This window comes from Salvelinus sp. IW2-2015, unplaced genomic scaffold, assembly GCF_002910315.2.
Source record: "Salvelinus sp. IW2-2015 unplaced genomic scaffold, ASM291031v2 Un_scaffold1436, whole genome shotgun sequence".
Taxonomy (NCBI): Eukaryota; Metazoa; Chordata; class Actinopteri; order Salmoniformes; family Salmonidae; genus Salvelinus; species Salvelinus sp. IW2-2015.
In genome coordinates, this window is record NW_019942906.1 from 386,305 (window position 1) to 412,297 (window position 25,993).

Here is a 25,993-nt window from a genome sequence, read left to right on the forward strand (position 1 = left end):
GCGTTGTAAGACCCACCTTAGCACCAGCAAGACCATCCTGACCCGGGAAACCACGGTTACCGGGAGCTCCCTAGAAACAAGGACAGAGAGGACATTTCCGTGATGAGGAATCGGACGTGGGAAGAACTGATATGACCCACTGACACAGAACAAACTGCCGCGAGATCTGTGATGGTTCAGATCCTTACTCTCTCGCCAGGAGGTCCAAGTGGTCCAGCAGCACCCGGCTCTCCTCTTGCTCCTCTTTTGCCCTCCTCGCCAGCGGGGCCAGGGCCGCCTTGGGGACCAATAGGGCCCTACAGGGGGTGGGCAAGAAGATGCCGGATTAATCCCAAACATACTTCCAAGTCCAACTCAGTTGACTGAAAATATCCATGTGTAGTTAAGATATTATATGACCCATCAAAACAGAACTCACAAGCTCTCCCTTGGGTCCAGCCTCTCCTTTGAAACCAGGAATACCGGGGTCTCCCTGTAACAAACACAGGGGCAAAGTCATCATTCTAGAAATCACTCAGAACAGTTGAAATAGGAATGACATGACTCCCAGCACATGGGTTTCCCCCTAAGTAAAACCAATAAGCACCACCAGCATAATATTAGGGTGTCCAGGTTCTGGGGGGAACATGGGGGACTTACCGACTGGCCCTTGGGCCCAAGAGGTCCTGTTGCTCCCTGAGGTCCGGGGGGGCCACGGGGTCCTGGGAAACCAGGTGCACCAGCAATACCAGAAGCGCCCTACAGAGGGCGAGAGAGAGAACACAACTGAGCGTTACTGACTGAGTAGTAGACTGATAACGGTGTCCAAGAGCACTGTTTATTTCATGCTGAGTATATAAAGAGTGTAGAGGGTACATTCTCAACCCATATAGTGTAAGAGTATACTTACAGCAGATCCTTTAGCTCCAGGGATACCATCAGTACCAGGGTTGCCCTAAAGGAAGAGAGTGAAGAGACGAAAACAATGCATCAGTTTAATTATGAGAGATAATCAGTATGAGATAATGCACTTCGGACTGTATCACACGGAGCCTGGGTGTTACGTACAGAGGCGCCAGCGGGACCGGGAGATCCGGGTGTGCCAGCCTCTCCGCGGGGTCCCTGTGCGCCTTCAGTTCCACGGGTACCGGTGGGGCCAGCTTCTCCCTGTAGGATGGAAGCGATACAGAGGACCATTAGGACTGATGTTGTTTCTCCGTGTAACTGTTCTTCAAACTGCCCTCGGTGACGAAGTCAAATGGTATGGCGATTAGAGCTCATTGTCTCCCTGTGATAGACTGACATACAGTAACGGTTCAACGTGACTCTTCTGGGTCCTTGAAGTCTAGTGACTGTGAGAATCTCACCTCGTTGCAGCTTATCATTATTGATCATCTCGTCAGAGTTTATCACCCGTGGTCTAGTGAAATGAAGTGTCTGACCGCCATGATTGGTGGGAATTGAACAGACCCATCCTTTATCACACCAATAGGCTTCGATTTGGTTCATGGCTGACAGGATGCACGGCAGAAAGAAATGAAGAATATCAAAATTGTACATACTGTAATTGTAAATAGTACAAACCTTGGAACCAGGAGATCCAGGGAAACCAGGTGCTCCAGCAGGTCCGACAGGCCCCTGTAGGAATCCCAGTTCAAAGGTCAGAGTTCACAAACTCACAAACTCCTGGTTATGTTATCATCGCACAAATACAACATGGACTGGGAGAAACAGACAAAGTGGTCCAAATCCATTTGAAGGTATTTAGAAAATATGCACAATTGTGATTGTGCTGTAAGTAGTGAAGGGTACTATTGATTTCTGCGTTACGGTATCTTGTACAACAATAATAAAAGCTATATGTCTGTGAAACAGTGAGGAACCAATAGGAGGAGCTCATACGTACAGGAGGACCAGCAGGGCCAGGCAAGCCATCATTACCACGGGCACCCTAGGGAGAGAGCAGACACGGGAGACATTATGGTGACGGTAGGTACTGTGAGGTGTTTATGGATGAACCCATTTACACCATTGTGTTTCAATATTCCGTCTTCAAACGCCCAAGGTCGGCTTCACGAGACCACCATTAGGCAGGCTTACCATAATTGTAATTTTGACTGTAATTGATTTTGCTACACAGCCAGATTGAGAAGATCTTTATCGGGTGGCAACGTTAACCAAAGAGAACGTCCCAAACTAGGCTGGGATTGTCTGGTAGGCAAGTGTACAGAGTATGATTGGGTCTGGTTAGGATTGATTGGGATTGGGGAGATAAATGGTCGAAACTATATGGCATGTTATTCAGGGCTATACTTAGCTTTGGTGTATTACTAGCTTGTATTGCTCAGGAGTATATGGTTAAATCAGAGAGTGTTGAAGGTGAATGTCTGTGTTGTTACTCACAGCAGAGCCAGAAGGTCCGGGACGGCCTCTCTCGCCAGGCAGACCACGTGGTCCCTACAGGAGACAAGTGATGAACACTCAGCTTGGTAACATTCAGGTAAAAGTTACAGTTGGCGAATAAAAGCATTATACTCATAATATTTGGGTAATGCACAGGTGTAACGCTCTCTTACCATTGGTCCAGGGGCGCCATTCTCTCCGGGAGCGCCACCCTCACCCTATAGAGAGGAGACAGTCAGTCAGTTAGCCAATCAGACTGCTTCTCAGACAGTCCGTCAGATAGTCAGACAAATAGACACAGAAATAGAAACTCAAAGATTTGATGAATAGAAGATCTAGGCAGAAGTCTTACCTTGGCTCCAGCAGCACCACCCTCTCCCTTAGATCCATCAAGACCAGGATGACCCTACACACACGGACGGACAGACAGCAGTGAGCCACTTCATCAGGACTTATTAGTCCTACATCAGCCCTATTAGACTGATTAATGAACACTAGTTAGCTAATATATTGTGTTGCTAATCATGCTGGACGTGTAACATCATAATATACATGCTGATGGAGTTGTGATTGTTAAATGAAGCACGATGAAGCACCCACTCTGTGTCCTTTGATTCCGGGAAGACCAGGAGTTCCGGGGAATCCACGAGCTCCCTGAAATAAAGAGATAAATGAGGAAATTGGATACTAAAGGATTCTGTGTGGGATTCATCTGTAAAAGGAACTCCTATCTTAAGATATTGAACATTGAATTGATCAGTATATAGTAAGATGTAACAAAGGCAATTGATGATAGAAAACTTAGTCTGTAGTACATTAGAGAACTTTTATCCATGGCATTGTGCTCTGATGTTGTGGACATAGATTTCTGTATTTTTTTCTACTATAGTCTAATCTTTCAGTGTTTACCTGAGGTCCTGCAGGTCCACGTTCACCAGCCTTTCCAGGTTTGCCAGCATCACCCTAGCAATAAAGAAAGGGAGACATTTGAAGATTGAAGATATGATTCAAATCAGGAGTTTATCAACTGAATAGCAAATGTCTTAACGTTTTACATTTTAGATTCGAAATGCCGTCTGGGGTGGGGGGGTGGGTGGGGGGTGTGTGTGAGTGTGTGGGTGGGTGGGTGGGGAGTTCAGTGTGGGAATGTAAATGGCTAGGAGTTTAGGATTTTCTAAAGGGACATTCAATGAAACAATTGTATTATAAGTTAGAAATGGCAGGTAAGTGCTTTGTGGACCGCTTCGGTGGTGTCGTGTCAAAGAGGATCATGCTTGTGTTTTTTAAACAGTGGGGGAAGAAACAAGGTCCGCTCTTCATGATGGAACGAGGGGCACTGAAGTCTGGCCTGACTAAGTCAATAAGATAATGATAGTTTGGGCAGGTGGCAAGAGCTTTGTTTTCCATAGGAAAATGCTCTCTATTTACATATGAGGAAATTGAAGTAACAAAGCATGTTCAGAGCTCTACATCTGACAGAGCTCGCGCTCTACTTGAGCATGGCTTTGACAACAGAGCTCAGGCCTGAGCCGTGGATCTGGTGCAAGCCTGGCATGGTTCTGTTTTTGTTGCTGAAGATGGCAATACTTACATCACTTCCTGGTTTGCCAGAAGGTCCAGGGGGTCCTTGGGGTCCCAGTGCACCCTGTCATAAGGGCAGAGAGCTTGTTGTCATTGATGTGTAGGCCGAATTGCTGTGACTTAGAACAGACTAGTGCAAGAAGCTACCTCCCCTCAGTAAACTAAAATTAAATCAATGCAATTTCGCATTCACTTCATGATTTCAGGGCCTTTCACCTAGTCTTTGAATTCTCACTGCCAACTCTAATGAAAATGTTATGTCGCAGGCAGTCATGTTAAAAAAGGTACCCTGTCTATTCCTGTCTATTTATATCTGACATTCACAGCAGGTAGAGGAAGGGGGCATTTTCCTGTTGCTAGTGGTTTGACTTTAATGACGGGTAATGATGTTGGTGATTTTCACTTGAGCTCTGAGGGGGACGGAGCTCCATGTGATCCTCACATGGATAGACATTCCTACCACTTCTAGGGGTCGGGGGTTAGAGGTCGAACTGGGTTGAGTGGGTTTATGAGACACTTTCACAATAAACACTCATTTCTCTATACTTCATGTGGTTAGTACGCAATCATATAGCCCTCAATCGAACACGGCTCCCTAGATAGCTAATACTAGAATGCTCTGGTGCTGCTGCCAAGCTCTACGTATTATATTTCTATATTGGCGTTGTGGCACAGAGATGTATGGTGCACCCTGGGATAGTTTTGGATACTCACAGCAGGGCCTGGCTCTCCAGTCTCTCCGGGGTTACCTTGGAAACCTTGTGGGCCCTGGAATTGATTAGAAGGGACATCAAGTCAAAGACATCTTAATAGTCTGCATATTTCTATAGGCGTAGGGTGTCCACATTATGGATCAACATAGTATATTAGGATACAGGTAGACCATCAATGTATCTCGTTTATCCATCCTATACAGAAGGTCAAAGAGTCAAGCACTATTCCACAGCACTGTCCACATTCTCCTTCTGTTGTGATTATTACTAGGGCTTCGAGAGGTGTCCAGCCCACAGTTATGAAGGTGGTGTATACTTACAGGGGCTCCAGAAGGGCCAGGTGAACCACGGGGACCCATAGGGCCCTACAGAGGAAGAGGGAGAGAGATAATGAGAGGAAATGCATAATATTGATAGCAATTCATAGCTCAAAGACTATTGGGGTATTTGCTATTTAGTCATGTCTTAGGGGGAAAAAAACACTTGAATTGTCAGATGTCCCATTGTAATTCAAATAACATGGCCTGTGGGTCTTCTGATGTTGTGCAATAATTAGCTAGAATTGTGGGGTAGAAAGGTTTTAGGCCATGGTTATCTGGTCTTTTGAGAAAAAATAAGGGAAATAAATAAATACAGTGTATTTCAATGAGTCGTCCGGTAGCATAATAGACTGTAGGTTGACTCTTATTTGGGAATTGGGAGAGGGTTCATATGCTTCCAAATGCTGTAGGGCGTGTCCATAGATACGTCAATTCATAGTCCATAGATAATATAAATAAAATATGTTTCATGATCATTTCTATGTCTTTGTTACCGACTGTCGTTATAGTATATCAGCACAATCTGTACTACAATATGTTCCATTCAGTGGTTATTTTCCAGCACAAGATTGCAGTCTGACGTCAATCCTGTCTTCAAGTCTGTAACACAACATGCTACTACCGACCTACATTTACAATATACCATATATCTCTTTAGTTTACCACTATGATTTTATTTTGTTTATTTATTTGAGTCTTTTTAACACCTCTGGATTCTGTTAAGTTCATGTAACGTTACAGTAACATCTCTTGTCCTCTAACCATAGGGCCTTGCATCACTCCCATCTGTGCGCCTCCAGCTTTCTCATCGAATCCACCAGCCATCTGAGCAGCGAAGTTCTGCAGAAACACAACACGGGGTAAAGAGACATTGTTCGTGAGTTGACGGTATCTACAGTAGATGCACTGCCCCCTGGTGTCCACCAAAGCTTTCACAGCCTGTATTTCTGCCATACAGGATATATGACCTCACCAGGGGTCTGAGGAAACAAAACATATGGTGGCACATTTACTTAGCGGTTGTCAGAAGGGATCACATTGGTGATATTGACTGTGGTACAGTAGCTTACCAATGTGTCGTCCATTCTTCTCTCTCTATTCTACTAACTAACACATAGATTAACAAATAGGCTCATGGCTTAGTCTCTTTCACATGCGAATACACTCTTTCGCGTGCGAATATACACACACCCACACTGACATATATCTACACACACCCACACTGATATATAGCTACACACACACACACACACACACACACACACACACACACACACACACACACACACACACACACACATCTATCTGACAATGAGAATATAGCGATACTGTACTGCTAGTGCATCAACAGGGAGTGCTTCTCTGCACCACAAAGACATACACCGAGATTATGTGTGGTAATGACATCCTCTCTCATCTACTCTCCTGTCCTCTCCTCTCTTTTCTACCACTTACCCCGCCAAGACCTGGGGTTCCGTTGGGTCCGGGAGGGCCAGGGTTTCCGGGGTTCCCGGGGGTTCCAGGCTCGCCATCTCTGCCTCTGGGGCCAACATTTCCCTAGGGAAAAGAGAGAGGGAACAAACGGGTTCAATACATAAACATGTTCAGTGTTATCAGCTTTCATTGGGAAAAGTGAGTGATCGATATTGTTACATGTCTTTGATGGTGTTGTCTGCCTTAGGAGACTGAATGTAATTCTGTTCGCAATCAATCAATCAATCAATCAATCCATTAATCAATCAAGCAACCAATCCATTAATCAATCAACCAACCAATCCACAAATCAGTCCATCACCCAAACAATCAAGCAATTAACCAATCAATCAACTGGAATGCATCAATGAACCTTTCAACTTGCTGCGTAACTAGCCTGGCCAGTGGTAGAATAACTGCAGAGAACGTATTGAGGTGCTTTACGGAGCATGCCACTACTTCGATACAATCTTATTGTACTATTTATAAATTGGAATATATTGGATTTTCCACAATAAGGTAGTATATCTCTGTATATCTTACTATCGTGGATCTAAATTCAAAGTCTCATACATGATAAACTAGGCAGCAATTGGAGATGTTGAATGGTTAGCCCTTATTTCAGTCCATACCACAGACAGATTCCTAAGCATAACCTACCTGCACAAAGGTGACTGGGATTTACTGTCTTACCTTATCACCCTTAGCGCCAGCTTCTCCACGTGGTCCCTGCTCGCCCGAGGGGCCCTGCACAAACAAACATATTAGGATGAGCAAGATGCTTGACAAACAGAGTACATTATTCCTAAAACAAAAATAGCAAGTAAATATTTGAGAATATGTTTACCATAGGGCCTGCTGGTCCATTCGGTCCTACAACCTGGACAACAGAACAGAAAGAGAGCCTGTTCAGTTCTCAATACTTAGTGGGATGAAAGTAGTCTTTTCAAAGCCCTGATGTCTTTGATAAGGTTTCGGCTTGCACTGATTTGAATTGCTAAGATGCTGGGAAAGGACCTTCCTGAAATAGCAGGAAGTCTATTGACAATTTATTTTAGCTGAAAAAACATCTTCCGCTTGTCAGGGTTTGTTCATTTCCCAAGAAGCCTTGCATACCAATGAATAAAAAAAAGTTACTAAATGGATGTAAGACGATTGGTTTCGGTCCATTATGTCCTAGGAATGTCGGCTTCCTTCCATGTTTTCACAGGAACAACAAAAATCTGTCTAAAACCACCAGGTTCAAAGCATGGTAGCTAATCACTTATCATCTGGAGGCCTTGGCTCTCTTGGAATCATATGATTCCCCAAAAGAAGAAGAACAAAAATGGCCAAATTAGTAGTCTGTTACACTCCAGAGAGTCAACCCTGATAATGACTTCAAACTGACTTGGATAACTACACTGCATGTATGTGGCTTTTAAGTGAGGCTGTTATAAAAAAACGTGCTATAGTGTTATCATTCTAAGTAGACGTGCCATAGTCTCTTGTTGACTAATGCTTGGCAATGGCATGCGTAGCTATCTAGAAAGGAGCGTCAGTGCCTTCATTGACCAAAAATCCCTATATCACTCTGATTTGATGGACAAACAAGTCTTCTGATCTCTTTCTGAGTGAGCGTGAGCTGTAGTGCATGCATTTGCCTACAGCAGCTCATGATTTACTGTACGCTTGAATAAGACGGAGAAGAAATCAGTACATGAGATAATAAACCCCCTGTGTCCCCTGAATACTAGCACAATTATTTGACAATACAGTAAATCTGAGTGTGCATACTTACATCTGCAATCTCGCCTGGTGCCCCTTTCTGGCCCTAATAGGAAAAAATGAAAGTCAGTGGTTTTAATGAAAGTGTCTGGTCTTAAGTCTGTGGTCCTAATGAAAGTCTGTGGTCCTAATGAAAGTCTGTGGTCCTAATGAAAGTCTGTGGTCCTAATGAAAGTCCGTGGGTCCTAATGAAAGTCTTGTGGTCCTAATGAAATTCCGTGGTCCTGATGAAAGTCCGTGGTCCTAATGAAAGTCCGGTGTCCTAATGAAAGTCCGTGGCGTCTAATGAAAGTCCGTGGTCCTAATGAAAGTCCGGGTCCTAATGAAAGTCCGTGGTCCTAATGAAAGTCTGTGGTCCTAATGAAAGTCTGTGGTCCTAATGAAATCTCGTGGTCCTAAATTAAAGTCTGTGGTCCTAAATGAAAGTCTGTGGTCCTAATGAAAGTCTGTTGGTCCTAATGAAAGTCTGTGGTCCTAATGAAGTCTGTGGTCCTAATGAAAGTCTGTGGTCCTAATGAAAGTCTATGGTCCTAATGAAAGTCCGTGGTCCTAATGATACTTTATCAGTATAAAGACACATAATATTCGCATCATGTAAGTCTGAAGTATTTTGTAGCCTGAGTGTGTGGATGGTTATACAGAGTGTTTAGATGATCATGTGGATGATAGTCTGATAAGCATTGTCTAAATGACACATGGTTTATCCAACAGAAAATATTATTGTATTTTGCCAAGTTATTGTTATTCGTTCATAACAGCTTTCAGGGTGGCATATCATATCATCGTTTCCCATGGTCTCACCTTAGCACCAAACACCGCCTCTGATGTTGCATATGAGGTGGATGAGGAAGAGAGAGAGAAAACAACATTAAACAGGGTGAACTTGAGACTGCTGATAGCTGTGTGGGGGCCAAACCTCCAGAGTTTGAACACTCCAGATTAACAGGAACACCTGTGGAAACCAATGGAAACCAAAGACTGTACTCCAAGGCCCTGACAACACATCCAGAGTGGGTTTGAGTGTTAGCTGTAGTTCCATGTTGAGGGGATGGTGCCAAAAGCAAGCAAAGCATGGGGGTGGGACAGATGTTTGTATCAAATCCTCTGTGCGTAAAAAATATTTGTCAATATAGCATATTTTGGAGCTAACAACCGAGTTCATTGAATAAATGGCTTTAGCGAGGAGCATATCATGCTATGAAATGGCACATTACATGGTTATTATGACAGATTGAGGATGGATTGTTAGAACCAAAATGTGTATCTCCTCAAAGGTTCAAGTTTAGTGTACTTAACAGAGTAAAACATGACGCATGAAAATCGTTTTCGTTTTTTTAAAGACGCATTTTTCAAAATGCATGAAAATATTACGTCTCGGAATATGTACGCATTGTTCATTCATAAAACATGAACAATGATTCAAATGTGAAATGTGAAAGCAGCTTTGGTTTATTTGTGTTGTTCGGAATGCAAGTATGACTATTCTATGTTCAAAGTGAATATACTGTATCTTTGAATATTGATAGTAATAGTACATTGGCGCTCTATATTATCATATGTTCGCCTCTCTTCTCTTTGCATATGTTATCTGCTGTGTGTTGAGCCTGGGACTACACTCTTAGAAAAAAAAGCTGCTATCTAGAACCTAAAAGGGTTCTTCAGCTGTCCCCATAGGAGAACCCTTTGTAGAACCATTTTTGGTACTAGGTAGAACACGTTTGGTTCCAGGTAGAACCCTTCCCACGAGAGGGTTCTACATAGCACCCAAAAGGGTTCTACCTGGAACCAAAAAGGGTTATCCTATGGGGACAGCCGAATAAACCCTTTTTTCTAAGAGTGTAGGTTGGGTCAAGTCTGGTAAAGTGAAGAACAATAATGACTCCCACATGCGTATGTCACTGGAAATAAGATCACATCTAGACGTGATGGGAGTAATGTGTGACCGGTGATGAAAAAAAAGGCAAAGCAGTCAAAATGGTCACGTTTAGACACTAGTGATGGAGGAAATGAGACTTCAGAACCCCAAAAGTGGGTGGGACTATCATGTCTTGTCAATCATTTGTCTTATTTCACCAATAGGATCACTTTGATGTGGTGGGAAAAAAGCTTCCATTGGACAAAATGACACAGTGATTGACAGCTCAGGATAGCTTCTTAGTCACCCGCCACTAGTTAAAGCAAACTTAGAAGTGTCTTGTTTTCAAGATTGACCCTGGTTGTTTTAAGTGGAAACCAGATGCCACAACTGTAGGATTAAACTCCTCATGAAGTGAACGTCCATAGAGAGAGATTACCCAGAGGATGTTGCAGGTCTTGTCTCCAACCCAAAACAAGCAGGGAAAAAGGTAACACTTTTGAATAGGGAACATCACACCTAGCTACTTACAAATCCCTTTAATACCAATTTATGAGCCACAGAATCTGTCCTGACTCCTGTCCAGACTCATGCCTGCACACCAAAGTCATGAACATAAGCTACTGAGGACCTGTTAAACCCAGTGAACATCTTAACTACCATTTAGTTCCCCATTCAAAAGTGTTGGCATGTTAAAAGGGCACAGTAATTTATTCATGATTGTGTGAATAAATAAATTACAACCAGTGGGGGCGCTGGCGTCCGCAGGGCAGATGGGGCAGCACTCTCTAGGTTGGATGATGGGGTTGGCACACTCTCTGATCTCCTCGCAGATGATCTCATCACACAGCACTGACCCGCTGTCACACACACAGATACGACACGGCTCCGGCTTCCACACATCCTTGTCGTTATAGCGATGGGCATCCTGGATGCAGCTGCCTGCCTCCTCTGTGACCACCGGCAGGAGGTGGTACAGAGGGCATGGGGCATGCAGGGGGCAGAGGCGGGGTGGAGGGTGGATGTGAGAAGTGGCAGGAGAGGGATAAATAGGGATGGGTGGGTGTCAAAGAGGGCATGACAGTGATCATAGTGTATAGGTGCGGGGGAGGAAGCATGAGGGGGGCGCATGTGTAAATGGCAGGGTAGGATGGAGGGCAAGCAGGAAGGTCATTGAGTGCAAGATGGGGTGGAGGAGAGGGAAGGGGGTCGGAGTGAGATGGGTAAAGGTGAGTGGAGGCAGGTGGGAGGAGGGGGGAGAGACAAGTTATCAGCTTAGCATGAGGCCTCATTTACACCTCATGCACAGCACACAGCATCACAGCACTCACACTCATGACTACACCCACAGCTTGGGATAATCAACAGGTTTCACATATAATTTTGTATTTTATTTTATTTAACCTTTATTTATCCAGGTTAGTCTCATTGCAATAAAAGCTATTTTTACAGAGAGACCTGGTCCAACCAAGACAGCAGCAGGGGGGAACAATACTTGAGACAAATGTCAGACATACTGTAAGAACTTACATAGACACACCATAAAAAGTATATACAGTACCAGTCAAAAGTTATTCAAAAGAATACATCAAAACTATGAAATAACACATATGGAATCATGTGGTAAGCAAAAAAGTGTTAAAAAAATCTAAATACATTTTATATTTGAGATTCTTCAAAGTAGCCACCCTTTTTTTTGATGACAATTTTGCAAACTCTTGGCATTCTCTCAACCAGCTTCATGACATAGTCACTTGGAATGCATTTCAATTAACAGGTGTGCCTTGTTACAAGTTAATTTGAGCCAATCAATTGTGTTATTACAAGGGAGGGGTGGTATACAGATTTTACCCTATTTTGTAAAAGACCAAGTCCATATTATGTCAAGAACAGATCAAATAAGTAAAGAGAAACGACAGTCCTTCATTATTTTAAGACATTAAGGTCAGTCAATCCGTAAAACATTTCAAGAACTGAAAGTTTCTTCAAGTGCAGTCGCAAAAACCATCAAAAACCAAACTGGCTCTCATGACGACCGCCACAGGAAAGGAAGACCCAGAGTTACCTCTGCTACAGAGGATACATTCACCAGCACATCGCAACATCAACTGTTCAAAGGAGAGTGTGTTAATCAGGCCTTCATGGTCGAATTGCTGCAAAGAAACCACTACTAAAGGACATCAATAATAAGAACAGAATTGCTTGGTTCAAGAAACACGAGCAATGGACATTAGACCGGTGGTAATCTGTCCTTTGGTCTGATGAGTCCAAATTTGAGATTTGTGGTTCCAACCACCGTGTCTTTGTGTGACCCAAAGTAGGTGAACGGATGTTCTCCACATGTGTGGTTCCCACCGTGAAGCATGGAGAAAGAGGTGTGATGGTGTGGGGGTGCTTGCTGGTGACACTGTTGGTGATTTATTTAGAGTTCAAGGCACACTTAACCAGCATGGCTACCACCGCATTCTGCAGCGATACGCAATACTATCTGGTTTGCGCTTATTGGGACTATCATTTGTTTTTCAACAGGATAATGACCCAACACACCTTCAGGCTGTGTAAGGCCTATTTGACCAAGGAGGATAGTGATGGATTGCTGCAGCAGATGACCTGGCCTCCACAATCACCTGACCATACCCAATTGAGATGGTTTGGGATGAGTTGGACTGCAGAGTGAAGGAAAAGCAACCAACAAGTGCTCAGCATATGTGGGAACTCCTTCAAGACTGATGGAAAAGCATTACAGGTGAAGCTGGTTGAGAGAATGCCAAGAGTGTGCAAAGCTGTCATCAAGGCAAAGGGTGGATACTTTGAAAAATCTCAAATATATTTTGAATTGTTTAACACTTTTTTGCTTACTGCATGATTCCATATGTGTTATTTCGTAGTTTTGATGCCTTCATTATTATTGTATAATGTAGACAATTGTAAAAATAAAGAAAAACCCTTGAATGAGTAGGTGTGTCCAAACCTTTGACTGGTACACTATGTTTTGACGCAGACACAAATACATTTTAAGAATTTTTTCAATTTTTTATCTATCATATGTACAGTTGAAGTCGGAAGTTTACATACACTAGGTTGGAGTCATTAAAACTCGTTTTTCAACCACTCCACAAATTTCTTGTCAACAAACTATAGTTTTGGCAAGTTGGTTAGGACATCTACTTTGTGCATGACACAAGTAATTTTTCCAACAACTGTTTACAGACAGAATATTTAACTTATAATTCACTGTATCACAATTCCAGTGGGTCAGACGTTTAGATACACTAAATTGACTGTGCCTTTAAACAGCTTGGAAAATTCCAGAAAATGATGTCATGGCTTTAGAAGCTTCTGATAGACTAATTGACATAATTTCAGTCAATTGGAGGTGCACCTGTGGATGTATTTCAAGGCCTACCTTCAAACTTAGTGCCTCTTTGCTTGACATCATGGGAAAATCTAAAGAAATCAGCCAAGACCTCAGAAACAAAATTGTAGACCTCCACAAGTCTGGTTCATCCTTGGGAGCAATTTCAAAACGCCTGAAGGTACCACGTTCATCTATACAAACAATAGTACGCAAGTATAAACACCATGGGACCACGCAGCCGTCATATCGCTCAGGAAGAAGACGCGTTCTGTCTCCTAAAGATGAACGTACTTTGGTGCAAAAAGTGCAAATGAATCCCAGAACAACAGCAAAGGACCTTGTGAAGATGCTGAGGGAAACAGGTACAAAAGTATCTATATCCACAGTAAAACGAGTCCTATATCAACATAATCTGAAAGGCCGCTCAGCAAGGAAGAAGCCACTGCGCCAAAACCGCCATAAAAAAAGCCAGACTACGGTTTGCAACTGCACATGTGGACAAAATTTCCTCTGGTCTGATGAATCAAAAATGAAACTGTTTGGCAATAATGACCATCATTATGTTTGGAGGAAAAAGTGGGAGGCTTACAAGCCGAAGAACACCATCCCGACCGTGAAGCACGGGGGTGGCTGCATCATGTTGTGGGCGTGCTTTGCTGCAGGAGGGAATGGTGCACTTCACAAAATAGATGGCATCATGAGGAAGAAAAATGATGTGGATATATTGAAGCAACATCTCAAGACATCAGTCAGGAAGTTAAAGCTTGGTCGCAAATGGGTCTTCCAAATGGACAATGACCCCATGCATGCTTCCAAAGTTGTGGCAAAATGGCTTAAGGACAACAAAGTCAAGGTATTGGAGTGGCCATCACAAAGCCCTTACCTCAATCCTTTAGAAAATTTGTGGGCAGAACTGAAAAAGCAAACCTGACTCAGTTACACCAGCTCTGTCAGGAGGAATGGGCATAAATTCACCAAACTTATTGTGGGAAGCTAGTGGAAGGCTACCCAAAACGTTTGACCCAAGTTAAACAATTTAAAGGCAATGCTATCAAATACTAATTGAGTGTATGTAAACTTCTGACCCACTGGGAATGTGATGAAAGAAATAAAAGCTGAAATAAATAATTCTCTCTACTATTATTCTGACCTTTCACATTCTTAAAATAAAGTGGTGATCCTAACTGACCTAAGACAGGGAATTTTTACCAGGATTAAATGTCAGGAATTGTGAAAAACTGAGTTTAAATGTATTTGGCTAAGGTGTATGTAAACTTCCCGACTTCAACTGTACCATGTCAACCAAACTTTTAATCTCCTCCTAGTTTAGAAGATCCTGGAGTTTCAAGCTGGTCTGGAGAGAATTACAAGACCACAGAGCCGAGTAGCTAAAACACTTTTTGCCTTGATCCGATCTACTCTTTAAAAGTAAGTAGCGGGGACCTTATCAAACAAGAACAGAGATGTCCAGAATCACACGAAAGCATTTATTATGAACCACCTTAAAGACAGAAGCATATCAGCATAATTTATAATAATGTATGACATTATGTTCATCATATCCAGGTATTAGGCCTAATAGACGCATCTCAGCACGATGCAACATGGATTGGCATCATGGCAGATTGGATCTTTCAAGGTACTGGTCTGGGTGGGGTGCTGATTCTACCTGGGGGCTGCAGTCTCACAAAATCTAACCACCGATCTATGGTTTATTTTAACCTAGCAGCATACCACCATGCATCCCACTGCTGGATGGCTTCTGAAGCTAAGCAGGGTTAGTCCTGGTCAGTTTCTGGATGGGAGACCAGATGTTGCTGGAAGTGGTGTTGAAGGGCCAGTTGGAGGCACCCTTTCCTCTGGTCTAAAAACAAAACATATTCCAATTTCCCTGGGCAGTGATTGGGGACATTGCCCTGTGTAGGATGCTGACTCTCCGATGGCATGTTAAATGGGTGTCCTGACTCTCTGTGTCACTAAAGATCCCATGGCACTTATTGTAGGGGTGTTAACCCTGGTGTCCTGGCTAAATTTCCAATCTGGCCTTCATGGCCACCTAATCATCTCCAGTTTACATTGGTCTCCTCTCCCATGTAACTATTCCCCAGGTTGTTGCTGTAAATGAGAATGTTCTCTACCTGGTAAAAAATAAAAGCTCAACAAGCCTCACCCAGGTTTATTTATCTTGCACTCAAACTGCTAGATTCGTTAACTCCAAAGGATGATAAAGCGTTCATTCAGATTACAGTAATCATATGCAGGAGGATTCTGAGGCAGCCAACAATGAATACATTTAGCGGTGCCATTTACAGTGGAAGTAGGTATTTTGCGTGGTGCAGTTAGTATATTTAACCTGTATGCTTACTGCGCTCCCTGGTGACCAGTGGACCTGTATGAATGAGTCCCTCACACTGGGGGACTGTGCCCAATTGACAAGCTGCTGCCTTAAGTCAACAGGGAGTCCTTCTAAAATTCTCCATCTGGATCGCATAGCTGTGTCAGGCGCCAGTTCAAACACATTGGAGAACTGAGAATGGGTAGCTTTCATGCACAGGGTCTAAGGTTGGGCCTACTAGGCTAAATGCAGCTATTTGTTTGTGTTGCATTTATGTGAAAGTGGTTATTAGCACATACCTGCTACCAAACTATACTATATAACACATGAGTAAACCATTTAAGCTTTCCCCACAAAAGGTGGGGTTGGTTGGTGGCTTGTGGTTCCACAACTTTTCTTTGAGTTGTGGCAATATGTATACGGACCCACAAATCCTTAATTCCTTACTAAATGCTTAAAACTACTAGCACAATGGACATGTGGCCCCTAAAATCTATTATTTGGAGTACTTCAAGAGAAATTGATGAAACATTTTAGGCTATGTAGAACAAGCCTATGAATATGAGGATTTGTAAAGCAACACATGATACATTACACATTGCATAATGTGGTGTAGCCTATCTCTCTAGCGACATACAGTAGTATCCTGTTCCATAGTTTCTTCATAAAATAAAATCTCTTCTTGAGCGACCAACTGCCATTCACTTCCTGCTACCCTTTGAGCCTTCTAGTCTGGGGTCAAGCTGTGTCTGACCCTGTCTTTTTAAATTATGAATATAATTAACCATTTCAAATATTTCAGCCACAGCACGAAACACAAACAATTACACTTTTAATCCCCCTAGTCTAACAAATAGTCACCTTAAACAATTCAGCTATTCTTCTGAAATCAGAATGTTTTCTCAGGGGGGTAAATGCCAAAGTAAACGTCTTTTAAATTGCCCAATAAGCTATTGAACTGCCAAAGCATCTCAAGTGAGCCACTGTGTCTCGTCTGTTGTCTCCACCAAATGGATTCGTGTTGTTAAACACTGGCACCACAGCTAGAGAGAGCACACTGACGTGTCCTTGTTCAGAGACAGCATCCACAGTGAGTATCCAGGAGTGAAACAAACGGACACTTGTTCACCTGGTTCTCCATCCCACACAGATGTGCCTTGATAGCCTCACCTATCCTCCCAAAAGAAAGGTCAACTCTTTCATAGGCCCCTTATATCTGCAAACACTTACAATGTAACCGAAATGTAGCAATGAACTATGTCAATATCAAACCAGTATTAGGAGGATAATGTTCAATTCAATACCATTATTTACATAGTTAAATAGTAATTTCTTAAATTGATATCATGTACAGTATAACAGTCCAGATAATTAACATTTCATCTCTGAATTGTATCTGCAAGAATTCTAATTCATAATTGTGCAATTCCTCCAATCACCGACAGATATATTTGTATGAGTTTGTGCCTCTCCATCAATGCCAATGTACCAAAGTGGTTCACAAAATCATATCCAATTCTCATATCTTGTTTGCTGCAGTTTTACCAACACTTGCCCTATTCATTGTGAAGGTCAGAATTGCACAGAAACTTTAGATGCCAAGGTAGTGTGCCACAGAAGCGCAGAAAGTAAAATATGAGTTGATAAAATGGCATCATCAGAAGAATCGAAACTTTTGCAAAAGACAATTCAACAGAATTATGTAACTTACGGTCATCCTCTTCCTGGCATCTGACAAGGGATATTAAAACAACTTGGGATGCTACAAGTAGCAGAACAGTCCGTGAATCCACAAAGCTGAACATGTCTAAATATTAGACATGCAGGACCTTGGGGGAAGAAAAAGATGGGACGGATCAGACGATGCTCTCTTTTAATGGAGTGTATCTGTGTGTTCCCAGAGACTGCAGTCAACCTTCCAAAATCGAAGTGGAATCCAATGCGGGGCCCTAGCCGGCACTTTACACCCACCGCGTCAGAGCGAGAACAGCGGTTTTATGTCCACAGTACCTTCTACGAATCTTCGTATATTCCAAAATACTAGACCTCCCCCCGACCCCCAGTCAAGCTTGAAACCCAACCCACATCTCCCTCCCCTCAGCACCACCAGAATCTATTCTCCCAAGGACCTTTTACTTTCTCCTATTCCTCCCACGCGCTGCGAGGACGAGGTAGCATACCTATAAGTCATACTTTTTAGTTCGCTTTCGAACCCCCATTACAATAGCGTGGAGTATAGCCACTCACCACAATTTTGCATTACAATATCTGAAGTAGACCTTTTCAGAATGTTGCTCAATAGGCTACAATAACCAATAACAGATTTGCCATTTTAGCATTTGCCGGTGGATTTAGGCCTTCACTGATAGGCCTACATTCATATTCAACTCGTGTTTATTCATACACTTTTTTTATTGGCACTTAAAATAGGCAACTCTATTATATATGGGCTTATAACAACTGTGTAATGCAGTAATGACCTGATGTCTGAATTACTTCTACATCATGGCTCTTTTGATGCAATAGTATCGGAAGTCTACCTGGGATCATGTCCATAGACGTGCAGTTTAGATTTAGGACCCAGAACAGCCTTACTCAGGTCAATAGATGAGAGACAGGCTTTTAAGATGGATCAGCTATTGTGCACACAAATATAGGATTACTGTATTGAAGTCCATGGATTCCCCCAAGAGGAAACAGATCTCCTCATTGAGAGTGAATGACACTATCGACCTGTCCACATATACAGGTGCCCACACTTGGCAAATGTTGTAGGCCTATATTTAGAAAGTCTCTACATTTCAATATTCTCTCTCTCTCTCTCTCTCTCTCTCGCTCTCTCTCGCTCTTTCTCTCTCTTTCTGTCTCTCTCGCTCTCTCTCTCAATTCAATTCAAAGGGCTTGGTGTTCAAACTTGGTGTTCATCTGCTCACAGGCCTCAAACTAACCTACATGTACAAAAAAGATATACAAAATAAAATAAGGCTAATCCACTTTGCTAACAATGGGAGTTGAGGGTGTTTGAAGTGGACTATGGTGTGAACTACTGTAGGGAGCACTGAGGGCATGGGAAACGGCCAGCCTGTCTCTGAGGATTAAATCAATCTAAACCTGTCTGACTCTACAGAGATTCTTGGATTATGGCTTTATGGGTGTCTAATTATTGCGGGACCTGAGGCTACCTCTGGGTGTGTAGAGCAGTCCAGTCGATGACAGTGTTATGTCATGGTCACGTTGCCTACTTAGGGTCAGTCAGAGTTTCGGCAAGAGGCCTGTGTTTGAGCAAAGACCAGTTGACATGAGGCTGTGAGAACCAGTTAAAAGAAGATGTCTGCCATGACTGTTTGCAATGGATATTAAGGGGCTGGAAACTGAAGGCGTGTTGTAGGCATTTCCAGTAACTTTCCTGCATATGCAGTAATAGTGTTGGCTTGATTAAAAGTAACTGTGAACAGAAATACAAACCAACTGTAATTACTCAGCAAGCAAGACCGCACTGTCTATTCTAAACCAACAATGTATCCCTTCAAATTACAGTAATGTCCACCGGTACATGGAGCTTGTTGCTATTGCTAATGTTATACTAGTTACCTGTCACAACAGTTCAGATGTCCAACAGTCCTCTCCAGGCAAACAAAATGGGCTTTGACAGGGTTTCCTGTCTCTCCAGTACCATAACATTCCTGATCGAGACAAGATAACACTTATGTCAGACTCTCTTCATTGTGAAGCTCAGAAGTTGTGAACCAGGGGATGAAATGCCTCTACGATCTTTATCGTGTATCTTTCTGAGACTGATCGGGCCAGGTGAGAGGGTCTGAAAGCGGGTCTTTGTTGAGTGGAGAGGCACAGTCACACCGGGGTCAAAACCTTTTAGAGAGTCCTGTCATACAGGGAAGAAAGAGTCTGAACCCACCAACACACCCCTGATCACTTTCTGCAGATACAGTAACAACTGATCCAGGGACAGTTTTATTATTTGGTGCATATTGGTTATGGTTAGGATTGGGGAAGGGAGAGCTGATCCTAAATCAGTTGATTTGGAAGAACATAGGAAGCATCTTGACCGATGCAGTCCTCATACCTGTTCCTAAAGCAACTAGCGAGCTCTGAATGTCTGTCAGAGTGTTGTCTTAAATGACCATCATGCCTGTCCTAGCTGAACCAATAATATGTTCCATTGAGACAATAGACCACATCACACTCTCCTTCTCATTAACACCCTCTCCAATATACAAGGTCAAGCCGGGTTAACGTTGCCAGGTTATATGAATGAAGATGGAAGATCAGTATCTGTTTAAGAGGACGGTGTCTTGATTTAAGGGCCAATCTTATTGGGCAGTTACAACAAGAAGCTGGACTTAAGCAAAATGTGCATAGCCCCAAAGCATGATTATTCTGCTTGAATAGAAAATTGGATGGTCAAACGTCCTTTTCTTGCAACATATCTCATTATACCACTGTACAATAACTCGCACTTTGACCTGTGTAGTAATTCAGGAACTACTCCAGTAATTGTAAATGAATTCTAGTACATTTTTAGGGAAACTGTTGAGGTACTGATCACTTCTTACAGTACTTCACAGCAGGGTTTTTGATACATGCAGTCATACATAGGTGGTGGTCCACCTACACTGGCATCCCTCTATCGCTTAATATCCCATCAACAATATTCATCGATTTTTCTTCCTCTCAGAATACAACCCACGTCCTCATATTACCATTCATGTAAAGCAGGTGGTTGATAAAGACTACAACGGTGGTTAATCAGTTGACTGTGGCAGATTTCCAGGAGAAACATTGTAGGAGAAAATGGGCGATTGATAGATCCTAGGACCTATACTAGGTGCATACACTGAGTGTACAAAACATTAAGAACAGCTGCTCTTTCAATGACATAGACTGACCAGGTGAATCCAGGTGGAAGCTATGATCCCTTATTGACGTCACCTGTTAAATCCACTTCAATCAGTGTAGATGAAGGGGAGGAAACAGGTTCAAGAAGAATTTTTAAGCCTTTAAACAACTGAGACATGGATTGTGTGTGTGTGCCATTCAGAGGGTGAATGGTCAAGACAAAATATTTAAGTGCCTTTGAACGGGGTATGGTAGTAGGTGCCAGGCGCACCGATTTGTGTCAAGAACTGCAACGCTGCTGGGTTTTTCACGCTCAGCAGTTTCCTGTGTGTGTCAAGAATGGTCCATCACCCAAAGGACATCCAGCCAGCTTGACACAACTGCGGGAAGCATTGGAGTCAACATGGACCAACATCCCTGTGGAAAGCTTTCGACACCTTGTAGAGTCCATGCCCTGACGAATTGAGGCTCAATATTAGAAAGGTGTTCCTGTTGTTTGGTGTACTCAGTGTAGAACTGGAATAAACTGGTAACTGACAAAATAAAGGAAATAGCAACATAAAGTGTCTCAATAGGGTGTAGGTGTCTGGAACTCTATCAGAGTAATGTGACATCATTCTTCCATGAGAAATTCCATAATTTGGTGTTATGTTGATGGTGGTGGAAAACACTGTCTCAGGTGCCACTCTAGAAACTCCCAGAAGTGTTCAATTGGGTTGAGATCTGGTGACTGAGACGGCCGTAGCCTACGGTTTACATTGTTTTCATGCTCATCAAACCATTCAGTGACCACTCATGCCCTGTGATGGCGTCGTTGTCATCATATTGGGGCATAGCCATGGTTGCCAAAATATTGGCCTGCCCAGCATTTTTATACATGGCCCTAAGCATGATGGGATGTTAATTGCTTAATTAACTCAGGAAACCGCAACTGTGTGGAAGCACCTACTTTCAATATATTTTGTATCCCTCGTTTACTCAAGTGTCTCCATTATTTTGGCAGTTACCTGTGCATAGATCTGCAATCTGCACTGAAAGCATCACTCAAATGCATGCCTACTAGACGGCCATCTTGGGGACTTATTTGGAATGTTCTGTTTTACGGTTTTACTTCTGCTGGATTTCTCAGTGTACCATGCCTTATGATCACAACAATAGATCAATTGAACTGCGCCTCCACAATGGTAGCCAAGGTCCATAGAACTTAATGTGAGATAGAAAACTGTCCATTCTAGACATTTCTCTCGTTCCCCTGAATGTACGCTGCCTCCGTCTCCCTGAGCACACAATAGGCCTCTGTGTGCTGGGCCCACGGAATGCTGTGAGATGGCAGGGCAGTGGGGATCGCTGCTTGATGAGGATGGTGGGTGGGGGGTTGAGGAATGGTGGGGAAGGTAGGAGGATGGAGGGGTTGGGGGGGGTTGATCATTCAGGACTGTTTGACTGCAAAGAGGCTCCAGGGGTCTAGAGGGTGTCTAGGTTTCGGCACGGTGGCCGCTGTGGAGGGGTGGCTGTGGTTTGCTGAGTACACAGAGAGGAGGGGGGGGGGGGGGGGGGGGGCTGCTTCAACGTACCTGGGGAAGTCGAGCAAAGGACAAGGCCATTCTCAGTCTATAAAATATATTTGTTTTTGTATCCATTTTCTATTATAATTTCATAAATGGTGCAGGAGGTAACATTTGTAAAATTGGATAGCTTACCCAGATTACCAAATAGTAGATAACACAGAGACCATGGGACCAAAAAGGTGATAGAATATAATCTACATTTTTTTCAACGCTGTACAATTGCACTGTGTTTAACTAGAGGAACTCTAACTTCTGCTGAAGAGAATGAGGAAAATCTGTGGAATATTTGGGTTTCAGTGCACATCTCTGGTGTAAAGATCTCTTGGTGAAAAAACTCCCTCCAGTGGAAGTTGGGTAGAACTGTCTGGCTACTCTTGCTTTAGCGGTGTGCCTTGTTTGTGTGTGTGCGTGTGTGTGTTTGTGTGCGTGTGTGTGCGTGTTCCTGTTTGCACTGTAAGGCCTGTATGTCTGTGTCATTATGGGGATGAATGTGGGAGAGAGTAAGGTTGGCATTGAGCAAGAATTCCATTCACGCTGGGTGGTAGATGGATAATGGACCGTGTTCTTTAATTTGAGAAGCGAAATGAACGATGCATCAAATCTCTACAATTCTCTAATTAGGGAGTTTTGTTTCACCACTCTGCACACAATTAAAATGTTCCTTTCGCTACGATCAATATCAAATGAACATCTAAGAAGTCATCTAAAATTGAAAGCAGAGGATAGGTTGAGATTGGAGAGTAGCAATTCCCTTTGGATAGTAGAAGCATAAAATGAAGACGTCGCAGACACTTTGTTCCTCATTGGCTTTTCTTCCAGCATCATTCTAACCTTCTGTCCTACAAAGTAGAAAGCATGCCTCTCAGACCCAAGAGAGTTTAGCGAGGGTCAGAAAAACAAACCTTTCAAACCAAGACGTTTTGCCGCCAATTTTAGCATACCGCCAACTTTTTGCAGACTTTTCTTTATACTGCATATGAACGATTTTGCCAACAACAAAGCCTGTACTTTTATTTCCACCAACCGACGTAGTCATGATTGTGGTAATATGTTGAAAAGTCCTGCCAAAACCCTCAGTATTAATACAAAACAAACAACATCCCCTCTTCCTCAGAGAACGCCGGCGTAAATGGAGAAAGATGCCAGTGAGAAGTAGCCTGATCTTCTTTAGCACTTCATGAAGTAGTTGTGATATTGGGGTTGTGTGCACTTTCTGATATGRGCTTGTGTGAAATCGTCCAATGATATTAGCTGGGTACAAGGTTGCGTAGGTTACTTTCTAAATGTAATCCATTACAGTTACTAGTAGGTTACTTGTCCAAAATTGTAATCTGTAGCGTGACTTTTGTATTACCAAAACTCAGTAACGTAACCTGATTACTTTCCGTTACTTTTGGATTACTTTCCCTTTAACAGGCATTAAACAGGCATTTGATGGAACAAAAATGTTCCATCAAACACATATGGTGTGTCATCATAATGGTTTCTAACTTGTGGTCAGACTCGCTCATGTGGAACAAACTTAAATTTGCACCTTTTTTCAATGTTGAATTGAATGTCATTGAAAAAACAGAAAGGTGTCATAATGRATTTTGTTCCGCAAACATCCTTTCTGAATTTAAAAGTAATCCAAGAAGTAATCATGAAGTTTTTCTAAAGTATCTGTAATCTGATTAGAATATTTTAGCTGGTAACGTAATTGATTACAGTTCGTTTTTTTTTGCAATCAGATTACATGTAACTGATTACATATTATCAGTTACTKCCCAACCCTGGCCGGGTAGATACCACTATTTGAGACGCCCTGAACTGCTGAAGGAAATCCCAGACAAGCTTTGGACCCAACAGAAATATATAGCAGTTTCTCCTAAATCCAGGATATCATGGTGACATTTTAGGTGAGTCTGTTAACTACTATATTTCACCAGAATACTTTTTGACCCATAATCCTGTCCAAACACAGAATCTCCAACCCCCAAGTCTTTCAAACTGAGTGTCCATTGTAGGTTCTTCTAAGCTCCAGGGCTTTATCCAGGCTCTCAGACTACTGAGGCTGAATCAAAGCAGCAGGAACCGGTATATTTATTTTCCTGTGTGAGACGACGGGGGGGTAGTTAAGTTTGTGCAGGCAGGGTGGGTGGGGCATGGGGGCTTCTCACACAAGATGGAGGCTGAGGGGACAAAGCTGGCATTCATGGGCTTCAGGAATGGAAAACATTTTCTCCTGAAAACAGAGAAGCTACAACCGGGAGAGGTAGTGTAGGGAGACCATTGGTTAGCGTGTGGCCCTTTGGAGCAGTCACATTCCTAGCGAGGCAAATCCAAAGGCAAATCCAAAGGCTCCAGAGGCCTCGTTTATTTGGTAATGCAGGTAATGCTATGTCACCTCGTAGAGTCAATCTGGAAGTGGATACTATAGCATTCTACCCAACAGCTGTACAGACTATACAGTCTAAAACCCATGTAACCTTATACGGGTGGGTGCAGGAACTTTTCAACTACGAGGACGTTTGGATGGGGAGTCTGGGGACCATTGGGGGCCTTGACTGTCTGCATGACAATAATGTCTCCTGAAAGAATTCCTTGAAGTGCCTTGAAGTGAGCTCCTCTTGATAGAATCTTGGTAAATGTAATCCACCAAGTTATTCCTCTCCTTAGTGAGGTTTTTCATACTACATGAGAGATAGATATCCAATAAGGTACACATTGTAACTGTTTAAAGATTTGAGAAAAAGTTGATAGTGTAGGTTCCTATTATTTTATGTTTACTGTAATAGCCCATAACCAGTCAAATAATTTCCCCTTAGCAGGAGAGGCTAATTTATACCAGTGTGCTGATAATGCTGAAGAAAAGGTCAGTTAGTGTGTTGTACACAGACACTGAGCACATGAAGGATCAGAGAGGTGAGGAGCGATGTGTGGGCAGGCTGCCCAGACAGAGACTGAAGAACAAGACAGGAAGCCAGTCCCCTCACTCAGAGGCTTGTGGGTAGGAACACTGGGCCTGTGTGTGCGTGTGTGTGTGCGTGTGTGCGTGTGTGTGTGCGCGCGAGTGCGCGTGCGTGCGAGAGAGAGAGTGTACTTGCGCGTGATGGACCCCTGAGAGATGCCCTCTCATGGATACAACAGACACACAGACAGTGACACAGCCCGGATGTGAGGTGCTAGGTCTGGAGTGAGTCTGCCACCTGCAGGCAGAGACGTAAACAGACAGCAGAACAGGTCTTCTAGGTTTATTATGGAGCAGCATTGAGTTGCCTCAGCCTAGAAATGTAAACCGCCAGCTGCCCTGCCCTACTGATCTTAAAACGGTTGTGTATTTACTGTTTTTCAAGGTTGTGGATTTGAAAGGGTTGTGCATAGGGGGACAGGTTGTTACTTTAAACAAACAATAGAGTAACAGTGATGACGTGTTTTTTAGGCTCTAACTCCTGCATGGCTCATTGGCCAAAGCCTATGGGGAACTGGATGTTGTTTTTTTGGAGGGTATCTGGATAAACGCAGAGAATAACTGACTGATATTACATCATTGAACAAAACGTCTAAGATCTRCTAAGCGTGTGTTAACTTCACACCTCGCTTTCTGCGTTTATCCCAAAACCCCATTCTTTCCCCATTCATTTCCTGGGGCAGCAGGCAGCCTAGMGGTTAGAGCGTTGGGCCAGTAACTGAAAGGTTGCTAGATTGAGTCCCCGAGCTAACAAGGTAAAAAGCTGTTGTTCTGCCCCTGAACAWGGCAGTTAAACCCATTGTTCCTAGGCTGTCATTGTAAATAAGAATTTGT

At 43.0% G+C, this 25,993-nt stretch overlaps 1 protein-coding gene across 2 annotated transcripts in view; it reads right to left on the bottom strand.

Annotated features, from left to right (window-relative positions):
• LOC112070826 (collagen alpha-1(II) chain) overlaps positions 1–17,789 on the bottom strand; it is a 29,854-nt gene extending 12,065 nt beyond the window's left edge. Inside the window, exons 1-24 of one of the 2 annotated variants that reach the window (XM_024138274.2) lie at positions 17,496–17,789; positions 10,836–11,042; positions 9,038–9,057; positions 8,250–8,282; positions 7,317–7,349; positions 7,163–7,216; positions 6,452–6,553; positions 5,759–5,836; positions 4,997–5,041; positions 4,678–4,731; positions 3,974–4,027; positions 3,292–3,345; positions 2,983–3,036; positions 2,735–2,788; positions 2,556–2,600; positions 2,383–2,436; positions 1,886–1,930; positions 1,564–1,617; positions 1,048–1,146; positions 890–934; positions 640–738; positions 419–472; positions 189–296; positions 17–70 (exon numbers count right to left, since the gene is read on the bottom strand). In XM_024138274.2, the coding sequence (XP_023994042.1) occupies positions 17–70; positions 189–296; positions 419–472; positions 640–738; positions 890–934; positions 1,048–1,146; positions 1,564–1,617; positions 1,886–1,930; positions 2,383–2,436; positions 2,556–2,600; positions 2,735–2,788; positions 2,983–3,036; positions 3,292–3,345; positions 3,974–4,027; positions 4,678–4,731; positions 4,997–5,041; positions 5,759–5,836; positions 6,452–6,553; positions 7,163–7,216; positions 7,317–7,349; positions 8,250–8,282; positions 9,038–9,057; positions 10,836–11,042; positions 17,496–17,589 (1,593 nt within the window). In that variant the 5' untranslated portion in view covers positions 17,590–17,789. The remainder of the gene's footprint in view (positions 1–16; positions 71–188; positions 297–418; positions 473–639; positions 739–889; positions 935–1,047; positions 1,147–1,563; positions 1,618–1,885; positions 1,931–2,382; positions 2,437–2,555; positions 2,601–2,734; positions 2,789–2,982; positions 3,037–3,291; positions 3,346–3,973; positions 4,028–4,677; positions 4,732–4,996; positions 5,042–5,758; positions 5,837–6,451; positions 6,554–7,162; positions 7,217–7,316; positions 7,350–8,249; positions 8,283–9,037; positions 9,058–10,835; positions 11,043–17,495) is intronic. The other variant, XM_024138275.2, reaches the window with a different exon arrangement.
• Between the last annotated feature and the right edge of the window lie 8,204 nt (positions 17,790–25,993).